Source organism: Anneissia japonica, unplaced genomic scaffold, assembly GCF_011630105.1.
Source record: "Anneissia japonica isolate Jap-2015-1 unplaced genomic scaffold, ASM1163010v1 scaffold287960_len3192837_cov198, whole genome shotgun sequence".
In the NCBI taxonomy this organism is placed as follows: Eukaryota; Metazoa; Echinodermata; class Crinoidea; order Comatulida; family Comatulidae; genus Anneissia; species Anneissia japonica.
Genome location: NW_022712725.1, coordinates 3118961 through 3131536, shown reverse-complemented (window position 1 = coordinate 3131536; position 12576 = coordinate 3118961). Strand labels below are relative to the sequence as shown.

Sequence of the window (12576 nt, the reverse complement as noted above, 5' to 3'; positions counted from 1 at the left end):
CAAATGATGTAATATAAACTTGTTGTAATTAACAGTTAATTGTCTGGATGTATTGTCCAAATTTTATATTTTTTATACACTGTAATCTTCATGAAATAATAATTAAATTTTGATGTTTTTAGAATGAAATATTTATTTGTCTAAAATGTTACTTAATTTATATATTTGATTTTTGTACTTTTGCATGTTACTGTCTTATTCATACATTTAAAAAAACTTGTAAATATCATCACAATTATGCATTGTTGCCAAGATGTATGTTAATTGGAATTTGAATAAAACTGTTTTTCTATATCTAGGGCCTATATAATTAGGCGAAACTTATTTATACCTTGTTTAGCGAACCTGCCGACTGCAAATATTAATGATTTCGAGGAAAAAAACGAAAAACATTTTATTTTTGGCCAATTAGAGCACCTGCCACCACAAGAAAGTGGAAATTTCAGAAAAAAATATAAAATTTTTCTATATTTTTATTACGCCCTCCGCTGAATTGAAATCTCTAAAAATAAGAAATGTAGATTTCTTCCTAATTATATAAATTTGAAACATTTAACCATCCTATTTTACATTCACCAATAAAATTGCATTTTTATTTCCTCCTCCGTCTGGATGTTTTTGCCAAAGCTAAATTTTATTTATATTTTTATTCCACCCTCCTCCGATGATCTTTAAAAAAATAAGTACGCGAAACAAGGAATAAAAAAAGTCTCGCCTTTGAACAAAGAAAAAGGTCTAGGTGGTACATTTTTTATCTCGAAAATTCACATTTTCGTGAAGATGCTTTCAGCAAAACCATTTTGAAATCAATAAGAAAAAAAAAATGTTTTTACTCTTTTTCTGCCTGGGACTTGACGATCTTAATAAAAATAAGTTCGCTAAACAAGTTATGAAAAAAAGTCTTGCCTTAGGTCGCTGTGAGCCCCTGAATGATTCATTAAGGACTTGTTTTTTTTTTCAGTGTTTTTATGACATTTATGTATGATTATGTTATACATCATGCATGTATTTATTTAGATAAATAATTATGTCCTGAACTTTACAAAGAAACAAATATTATCCATAACAATAGTAATGATAGTATAATAGTCATAACAATAGTAATGGTAGTTGTACCAAAATTTCAGAATTAAAGATTCTTCATTTTGAGAGTGATGATATAAAGTAGCAATATGAATCTATGAGATTAAATCACCTGTCTCATAACCTGAAATATTCTTTTCTATTGGCTCACAATTATTTATTTCATCCTTCCTTGAGTATAAAATCTGAGTGCTCCCCCGTGTGCTATCAAACAGTGTACACTGTAGGTAATACTGTACATGTTTGCCAATAAATAGATATACTGTTGGTGCATAGGTGAAGCATGAGGGAAGGAGGTACAGAAGGAAGGTTTTACAGCGGGGATGGGGGTGCAGGGTGAAGCAAAGTAGGGGTGCAGTACAAAGTGCCACACCCACAGCTTAAGAATATATTTTAGTTACAAACTACTGTACTAATTTCAACCACAAAATTATGGAGGAAATTAGTCCCTTGCCCTCCCCTGAGTCTAACAACTTATGAAACAACCTCTTTGAATGAATTTAGTATTATTTATTTATGAATATATTGTATCAATAAAGTTAATATAATTTTTAAAAAATATGGAGTGGAATGAAGCAGTAGCGTAGTAGTCATGAAGTGTTCCTTCCAATCCTAAATTTCCTGGGTTCAAATATGTACCGGAATTATTTTACATGTTATATGTGACAAGGTTTCATTTGCCCTGGTTACACTGGCAAGCCCATATATGGGCAAATAAAATATATTTGTCACAGAAATTTGGATAAAAAGGACAGAACTTTTAAATCACGAAATAAGACCTATTCCAGGGTATAACAGCAGATGTAGAGACTGATAGAGCAATGGGGAATGGGAGATAGGGAAGTGAGAATGGGTAAAAAGTAAAATGGTAATTTGGGGTGGGAATTACTTTGGAGGCTAGGTATGAGTGTGATCTGAAAGATGGTAAGCAGGTCAATTTAGCGGTGTGTTGGGGATGTTGGTGTTGGATGCTCAGCTGTGGTTTGGTGGTGGTGGTGGTGGCAGAAAGTGGGAAGTAAAAAAGTTCTTGGTATTTAAGAATATGACGGAGCAAAAGAAAATACCCAAACTGAACTGAAATGACATCCCTCTGCTTGGAAATACATTTATTATGCTGCGATGCATATTAGGCATTATTAATACATATTATGCAAATAATTTCATTAACTACTAGTATATCAATTATATATACATCCATTATTTCTGAAACAAACATTAAATTAATTAATCATTTTGTTAGAACTAGGAAAACAGACCGAAAGGAACTGATAGTAACTTGGAATTATTAGCAGTAACCAGGGAATTCCACCCATTTTAATAAGTATTAGCTCTCATAAAGTGTCCAATTTGTGATTTACTGCTTGAGGGTGCATTGCTTTTAACCACCAATCACAATATGTTATATGCAACAATTACCAATAATGTTTAAAAGAAAAAACTGCCGTGGCATTAAAAACCAAATGTAATTCCAAATTATGGTTTATGGTTAGCCAATGTTTCTGATAGTGATATGTTTAAAGCCAAATGGAGAGCTTTATAACATATGTTGTGTTAGTTTGGGAGTTTGGGGGTCAGTAACTGACACCCAGCTCCCACTCACTTTCCAAGAGGGTCATCTGCACTGTGTGGGTCATGATCGAAGAGATCAAGGTTTAGAAACTGTCCATCGACCACATCAACTATAGTCTGAAAATAATAATTTGTTAGAAAAAGTCAAAATTATTTACATGCATTAAGAATAAAGGTCACCACATGTGTATTACAGTCAGTAGTGGTTCCATAGCAGTAGTTTGGAATATAATCTGCATACAAATTTGCATAAGTATAATAAAAATTGGCATAATTTTAGTAATAATATATTGAAAATTTATATAGCGTTGGTATCCGTTTCTATGAAAACGCTTACAGCGCTCCTCTATAAGAAAGTTGATTTCTGAAAAGAAATTATGGAACTAGATTTTGTCAAATAAATTACAAGTTAGTAATCCAATCATTCAATAATAATAATCCTAATCAATTTGTAATTCTCTATATTTCTCATCCAATCACAGGTATGAAACCACAGTTTGATTGGAATACAAATGAAGTCCCTAAGACTCACTTTCCCATTGGTTCGTCGGTGCCTGCGTCCTCATCGTACAGGTCAATCTCTGCAGTTTGCCCGAGTCTCTCATAGACAATGGCCTAGAAATGGAAGGATGCTTGGAAAGTGGATGTTACCTACTTCAAAATTTTTACCTGATGTCAATACCTGACCACCTACCGTACATGCAACATTACATAATATGATATTCTATATACACCTGTTTCGTTAAATTTGAAATGAAAATCTCCAAGAATCTGGCAACTACCACGGGTGGACATCCAAAGGAATATTATGTCGGGGAACCGAATCTCAATTATTAATTTGCAGAGAGCCATGTGCATGCGTTGTGGGCAACTCAAAACCGTCCGTTTTCCAGCGGGGTGTAAATGTTTTTAACACGACGCGACGCATTTTTTAAATGAACTTTTCACCGGGTAGGCAAAGGTTAAGCCTTAAATTTTTGGGAATCCCCACCAAATATTGGTACGAAAACAATCAATAAAAGTTGTGCTTAACAAACATAAATATGATTAGCTTTAGTTTAATGTAACATTCGATAGATTTGAAGAATATAAAGAATTTGCTAAAGGCAGACCAGGCCCAAGTAGGATAGGCCGAGCTGATTAGGCCAAGCCGTCCAAGCCGTCACAGTAAAAGTGGCTGTCCTAAATAATTGTAGGCCATCCAAAAGAAGGCAAGACGGCTCGCTGGCTAAGCCTATGTTATATAAATATGGCGCAATAAATTAAATGAAATGAGGCTTTTCCTTTGTTAGCTACCATTTCACATGAGGAAAATATTTTTATGAATTATGATGATAATGGTGAAGCCTGGTTCCCTTAAAATTGCTACACTGTCACTACTATTCTCAGTGCAATAACTGTATTGCGTAGCAGTTCTGGACCCAATCAGGAAGGCTCCCCGACTTGACCGACCAATCAGCATCCCCGAAATCTTTCGGCGATAGCGTGTAGCGATCGTATTGAAAACAAGCTTCAGGATTAGATGATTTTTCTATGATAATAATTGATTGATTTAATATGGCAATAATAATTGATGATAATATTAATAATACTAATACAGAAAATGATATAACAATCTTGAAATTAAAAAATAAAGTATTGCCATGTATTACCTCAAAGTATTTGTTCCAAATTGGGTCGCATGTGTTGTTTATAACTTTCGTCTTAAACTTTTGAGCTCCAACTTACAAGAAAAAAAACATGAGATATCAATAAATAAAAATCAATTTCTTACTCAACCAACAAGTAGCTTATCAATTTTTATGATGAAATAAACTAGTAATATAATGCAAACAGTGTACTTTATAAAACAAATTAAAAATAGTAATACTGTACTGGTTCCTCAGGTGTAAGCCCACCCCCTGCTATATGCCCTATTCCATGTACCAGCCTTTTCGCATGCAAAAGACCAGGGTATGACTTCTACAAATATACTCAGAAAAAACATCCAATATTGATTTTGAATTAGGCATACTGTGTTAAAAAATAGCCATTTGATTGAAAAGGGAATTCATCACGTATAAGACCACCAACCACCCCCACAAAAAAAAAACAAAAAAAAAAACAAATTGGCCAAATTTTGTGTTCCAATGGTGGTGGGCATATACTAGGGGAACTAAGATATATCACTTGCCCCATGAATTCTTGTTAGTAAATGGTAAGCACAAAAGTTAAAAAATCCATTGTTAAGGTATCAAAATTGTTGGAGTGAAAGTCCTGCAAATCTGAAGGTCCTGCAAAGCCTATTTTACACAGTTACTTACTTACGACTAAAAACAGCTCTATTTCCTTAATCTCATACAGAGACATATTTTATAAAACATTATTTCATCCTGTTACTGTCAAGTGCACTTATATACTTAGATATGAAAACAATAAAACATTCATTATGAAGCATAAAATGTTTTTTTTGCAATGAGGAAAAAATCATGTACCCTGGGATTGAAATACAAGCATCCGTCAGCACTGAGCTATCTCTACACATTCCAATGTGTCACATTTCTGGAATAACACTCAGTTAATAAGTCTTAATAATATTAGGGAGCTATTGATTGCATGACGACGGTAGGACATAGAATGTAATGACTTCATTAAAAGTAATCTGCGCATGCTAGAACAGAACCATGAGTGATTCCCTTCTAGCGTCGCATCGTCGTGCATATCATAAGCTCCCTATTAAACTAAGACAAAAAAATTATGTTTACAGGATTTGAACCTAAGACCCTGGGATTGGAAGCTAGTACATTAAATACTGTGCTACTGTTTCTTTGTTAAACTGTCCAATACATATATGGGAAAAAACATTTTATTTGATACCTTCCACTACAACATAGGGGTCAGATTTGCCTTTCTTGAACAACCCAAAATCCATCTTCATCAAATCACGTGCCTCTACAATGTTGATACGCAAAACACCCTACAATACAAGACAAAATATATAAATGCAGGTCATGGTATAGAAAAAGTATATTAACCTTTATAATCATGTGTGTTGAATTGGGGCCTACTCTAGGGAAGATCGAGTTTCATCAAAATAGTTGAAAGAAGGTATTCATTATAATGCCTACTTAATTATGTTTTTTAAGTTGAAACCAAACATATTGACTTCAAATATTAAAATCATAAATAGTTTAAGTAGAAATATACTGTAGGGCTGAGCAATTGGAACATGATTATTGGGAAATGGTACCATATCATCTTAAAATAATATGGAGCCAAGATAGAAGTTGGGACAGTATAAAATAGAATCAATAAGAACAAAATGGAAAAATATAATCAATAATAAGTATATTCATCATCTTCTCACACTTCTAAACCTATGCCCACACCTAAATAATAATAATACTAATAATAAAAATAATAATAATAATAATAATAATAATAATGTTATGAGGAAATTTATAATAAATAATAATAATAGCAATAACAATAATAATAATAATAATAATAATATTTATTAAGCACTCTTTACACAGATGGTCTTGCGGTGCTATTAGAAAAAATTATTTAAAAAAAATGCAAGTTGTAAGGGTAGTTCAATAATGCATATCATTAGCAGATTAATATGACATATAATATGCAGATATGGGTAAATTGTATTTTTTCACATAAAACTTGAACAGATTTTAATTCTGGATATATTAATTGGATATTTGTTGTTACACTTTTCGGTAAAAATTGCTAAGATTCCAGTTATTAGAAATTACCAAAAGAAAGAAGAACAATGGCAACTATGACTGGCTAATTATTAATAACAAGATTAACCAAACATGTGGAATGCAGACAGTGACAAGACATGCAATTAATTGATGAACCTGAAAAAGCAATATGGATACATGTGACATAAATCTACGGTTGTCATTGGCTGTTTTCAGTTGTTCTATTCCATATAAGGGAATGATATTTTCACCATTATGATACTATTTACAGCCATGATAAATTATTAGCAACTGTTAATTTTTAGAAAGCAGTTGACGGGAAGTAGGATGCACGGTAGTTAAATATTCAAATAATCATGAATCATGAATGTGCTACAATGTAGAATCTTGCTAAAACTATATTGCATAAATAATGTGCTTAACAAAAATGAGATGGGTGCCAAATAGATATTGGTCTCTGGTGAATATGAACTTTTCAGGAATAAAGAAGTGGTATTAATGGCCTATAATTTCTAGTAAATTCTGCCCTTTTGCTTGAGTCTGAATTTCCTCTTAGGCTCGGGTGGGAAAATTGGGGAGGGGTAAATTTGCAAGGGGGGGGGGGGAGTCCTGTGACTGTGAAACAGGCCATCTGCCTAAGTACTTTACCTCCGGCATTGGGTACTTAAGACTAGTCAGGTCTACATCTTCCATCAAACTGACTGGTATACGATTCGGTAGCACCAGAAAATGTGCAATCTGATCCTCTATGATATTGCGAAGGATTCCACTGAGAAGAAAAGGAATACACTTCAACTGAGAGTAATATTATTAATAAAGATCAAGTTTCCTACTTAAGTAATGTTTTTATCTCTTTTCAACAAGGAAATACTGGTAGGAAGGAAATGTTTCTAATGTGGAACACATTGGTCTCTGTGGAAAGTTTACAGCTACTGTACATAACTGTAGGTAAAGTTCAATAGCTACTATAGCTTGGTTCTATTTTTTTAGCTTTTCCAAGCTGAAAAGGATTATTAAATTGTGTAATTGGAAGGAGTTCATTCGGCAAGACTTTTTTCATACCTTGTTTAGCGAATCTGAAACCTGCCAATAATGGTGATTTTCAATAAAACTATAATTTTATTTTTGGCCAATTAGCGCACCCGCCGCCACGAAAAATGGAAATTTCAGAAAAACATAGAAGTTTTTCTTTATTTTTATTACACCTGCCACTGCCTTCAAATCTCCAATAAAATAAGATATGTATATTTCTTCCCAATTTTATAAATTTAAAGCATTTAACCATCCAATTACTACACTATTTACATTCGCCAATAAAATTTATTTTTTTATTTCTACTATGGATGTTTTTGGCGAAAATATTTGCTAAATGAAAAACCAACATTTTATTTATATTTTTTTTCTGCCCTCTTCTGGCTTCTGGGTGGCTGTGTACCTTCCCACCTAGTAGCCACTAAAAAGACCGAATGGGGTTACTTGCCTGTCAACAGATTTTTCTAGGTATATAACTTACCTAATTCCAGGGATGTCCAGTACATCGGCTAAGTTTGTCAAATTGAAATCTGTAGCCTGAAATGAAAATATAGCAATCATTGAAAGAATGAGGTTTTTATTGGTAGACAATCAATTTTACATACAAAGTATGATGTAGTAAAGTACATACATAATGTTGATTATCAGTAAGAGTAATAATATTATTGTAATAACAAAAGAAAAAAGTAACAAGCACAATAACAATAATAAATATAACAAAATTTGAATAATGCTTATTGTATGCTATATCATGAAAAATATAAATTCAGAAGTTGGCAGCTTTATTAATACTTCATTGTCAATTTTATACATGTTTTTATCAACACGTTTTGCAACTTACTGGTTTATTCAGGAAAAAGAAGGACATTCCACCAATCAGAGGCATGATATTTACCAGTGGTTTAATCTCCACACGCAGAGTTCCATGAAGCTACAACAAGAGATCATATACAAGAGATATATTAACAAGAACAAAAAAACAAAGGATTACCACTCTTAATTTGAAACTAAGAGCAGTGGCGTAAGGCCAATGAGGTCTCGGTTGGGGCGAAGGCCAGGGCCTCCAGTCTAAAGGGGCCTCTTACTAATAAACAGTACTCTTCTAACAGAGCCTTGACATTACAGTCCAGTAAAAGACACCCAACACTAGCAAAATTAAAACAATGCAAGGTCACGCTTTTAACTCACAAATGTCGTTTTAAGTGGAATCATATGACGTTTTTTTCTATACAATATTAATATTGACCCAAATTGTTCCACTGCAGGGTTCTACTGCAAACATTAAAAAAATTCGAAATAATGATGTAAAGGCTACTAGAATTCACAGAGAATTCAAATAGTAATGTATTGCGCTTTGGTATTGTTTGATATTACACAATGAAGTGCCCCCTCTAAAATACTCTGGTTACTGTTGCTTAATAACCTACTTCAACCAGAAAAAACCGGAATACAGCACTCCTTACAACTACAACAGTATAGGTGGGAGGGGGGAGGGGAGATGGATGGGGAGGGAGAGTTCATTAATACATTGTTTCAAATTTTTGCCACCGACTGCTCAAAAGCAAAGCAGTCGCCAGAAAAAGTACTTAGAAAAGTATATTTTAAAAAAACAAACTAGAATTAAATAAATATGAAGCATAATTAATCAGATTATCAAACTGTTTATATCACTTACATCATGATTCACATTACTCACTTCCAAACAAACACTGTTATAAAGAGTTCTAACCTAATCCGAACATAAATAACACCTGTTGGTTCTCATGAATAAAGTAAATACCTACAATTGATCAAAGATGCATACAGTCAAAAACAAGTATGGATAATAATATTTTTTGATGTTCTAAATTACCCATTTCTCATCTTGTATACTTCAAATATTATCTTTTTTTTTATTTTAAGAAAGAATATATATTTTAGACAATAAATAAATAAAAAATCAATTTGCTTTTAACAGGTAACACAAAGCACAGGTATGTAGTGTTGACATTGACAAATGACCATGCATGAAACATTATTTGATTGCCTATGTTAAAATAAAAAAACATTCCACTAATATTTACTAACTAAAGATACTTAATTTTAACATTTATTCGTCCTAATCAAAAGCCAATTTTTTAGGCCTCTCCTATCATGGATTAACGCTCATAGAAATTCCTGATAGAAAATATGTTGAAAAATTAATGGGTTCACATTAATATAAGTGTTAATCTCCTTTAGCAAGTCATTGAAGCAATTACCTGAAAGCAGAATTATTATAAAAGATTTAATTTAAAACAATTTAAATATTCTTTTTTCAATACCATACCAGACATTTGGAAGAGCCTGCCAATCGAAATAAGAAACTCCATATATATAGATATAAATTTATAGTTTATAGAATTTCTATGAATTTATGTCTCTAATTTTTCGTTTTTGTTTTTTGGGCAGATGAAACCGTTTGGTAATAGGAACTTGTTCCTCCTTCATCTAACCCCTCCTCTGTATGTTTGTTCTATGATGTTTTTGGAGGAAATAAATATATTATTATATTAAATCTAACACATTTTATAAAGATAATTCATAAAAATTGGTAAAACTTTAAAAAAATTTAATACAACATTGCAAAGCTCAATTACAAGTTCCAAGAACTGTACAGGTAGATTAATTTCCAACGTCACTTGAATTATCTTGTATATAAATAGCAAAATTTATTATCTTTCTATTGGAAATTAATAAAAGTTAAATTTCCTCGGCAAAGAATGAGAGCATAAAAAATACGAGGCTTGCCATCCAGAAACTAAAATGAAAAACAAGTTCCTATTAATACCAAATGGTTTCATCAGTAACCAAAATTGAAAAATGACTTTTTTTAATAATATTCTTATTCTCTACATTTTATAAGCTGATGATGGGTCATTTACTGGAATTGACTTACACTGTATTACTACCAAAGTTATGAGTAAAAATCTTACATCTACTCTGTACTAAAGTATACAATTAGGCCACAATCTTATGTTAATTTAATACTCAGTTTAAGAATTAGCAAGAGTACGCTGGTTTTGGGATGGCAATTCTCATATTGTTCCAATATTTTTTGTATTATTGACTATCATCTAAATATTTTTGTCCTGAAAACCATATTTTTGTATACCAAAGAAAACAAACTTTCTCTGTTCAGTCAGTCTCGTATTTAGATATTGATAATATGGGATCCTTTCAAATAAGCACTATATTTCAATTGCATTTTTTAGAGTTTACCATCGGCAACTGCTTAATAATTTAATTTATTTATTGTTTTCAATGTGCAAGATAATCTTCAATATTATTTGATATCATGTCTTATGATGTATTTACCATGTGATAATAACAATTAAGCACAAAGAAACAACTGGGCCACATTTCCTGGACAAGCTATGCACTTGGCTATACCTCTGGAGTTCAGGAAGCATCATCTTCCTTAATATCTTTAGTCTCATGAGTTGATGTCATATTTGATACTGGGCCCACATTCATCAAATAAAACATCCAAGACTTTCAATTCTGTGATTGGATATTATTAGGCAGCTGCATTTAGCTTTTTATAGCAACTGTAAACACAAGCTTACGGACTATGTTAATGGACATGCCTATTGCATTACGTCATTGAAATGACTACTTTCATGGGCAAACAAAGCCTTAGCAATCATATAATTACGACTACTTACTAATGCAATTGCAATAGCACTATCTGCTGTCTCTTAATGAGTAAGCGGTTAATAATTAACTATGACCATCCATACTTTCATAATTAATTCAAAATTTTGTATGCACTATTTCAGTATGGTGAAATTTGTGTTGCTGTTATGAAAGTGATTCAAAAAACTGTTTTAGTTATTTCCAGTTAAATAATATCATGTGATTTATCTATTTGTTGCATATTATGCAATACTTTGAATAAGAAAAACATCTTAACTGGAAATTCTAATGAAGCATACAGGCCTGGTACCTCAGCAGTCTTGGGTTCAAATCCTGACGAGATTATTTATGATTGTCCCATCAATGTACAATACAAGTTTAATTTATTATCATTTACTTAAATTACTTCTTAAATTAATCAAATGTTTAGCTGTCTTGGCCTCTCTGATAATGAAAATGGTACCGGTAGCAAAAATCTCTTATTACAATATCATGAAATTTTAAGGGCTATAAACGTTTAGTAGTTTGCAGTATACTCTGGAAAATACGGTAGGAATTAGATATACAGTAGTAATACATGTAAAATAAAAAATTTAATAAAGTGGTAAGCCTATTCACATCAGAATTTTTGGATCATGTTGAGATCAGTGTGTAAGAATAGGGACGTTTTGTTCTGCATATCAGAAACGTGGTCCGAATTTTGGTTCGGATCCAATGTGTATGCAGCTTAAGAACAGCGAAGAAAAAAATTTATTGGAATACAATGAATGAAGTAAAAAACATAGTGCAATTATAAATTATTCTACATTTTAGAAACTTGAAGTATGGGATAAAGATAATGCACTGCCAGACAATTAATAATTTAAAACTTCCTAATTTTTACCTAAATTTTATGTAATATGGAAGACTACATGTAGTGAATACATCTTAGTGCATCTTAGACACATTGAAATACAAGTCTTATCTTTTTTCAACTGACGTACCTTTCTAATATAATTTTACAATATCTTGTAAACTTTTATCATGGATCAAAGATACATCAGTAGTTTTTTTAAATTTTTATTGGAAATTACTAGGTTCTGATTATGTAAGTTATGTCACTCAGATGTAACGACTGCTTGGTAGGTTTGCTTATAGTAATGAAGCCGTGTCACATGGTACCGTCATGTGACGCAGGGATTTCAAGTTTTGGAAGTAGGAGGCTGAATCTGAAGATTAGCAGGTGCACCATTTATCATCAAAGTTCAGAGTGGTTGTGGGGGGGGGGGGTGGTCCGGAAAAACTTTTTTTTAGATGTCTGGAAATGGCCTCTCCTGCATTCTTGGAGCTCTGTCTATGGATATATTTTATTAAACAAAATAATGTTTTTATATAAGATTTTATGGTTTTATTCAGCTGGTCATAATGTTGAGTTGTACCATACTGTACTAATATAACAGACATATAATACAAATGTAATAATTTGTAATAAGTGAATTTATTATAAAACAAAATAAAAAATGACTGATATCATGACATTACTGAAGTACTGTAAAAC

General features: G+C 32.0%; 1 protein-coding gene across 1 annotated transcript in view; it reads right to left on the bottom strand.

The window, feature by feature from the left end:
* The window catches only part of LOC117108048 (extended synaptotagmin-2-A-like), a 48789-nt gene that overhangs the window by 23627 nt on the left and 12586 nt on the right, over positions 1 to 12576 (bottom strand). The window contains exons 6-11 of the mRNA XM_033249896.1: positions 8224 to 8313; positions 7864 to 7919; positions 6999 to 7119; positions 5509 to 5608; positions 4305 to 4375; positions 2684 to 2769 (exon numbers count right to left, since the gene is read on the bottom strand). Coding sequence (XP_033105787.1) covers positions 2684 to 2769; positions 4305 to 4375; positions 5509 to 5608; positions 6999 to 7119; positions 7864 to 7919; positions 8224 to 8313 — 524 coding nt within the window. The remainder of the gene's footprint in view (positions 1 to 2683; positions 2770 to 4304; positions 4376 to 5508; positions 5609 to 6998; positions 7120 to 7863; positions 7920 to 8223; positions 8314 to 12576) is intronic.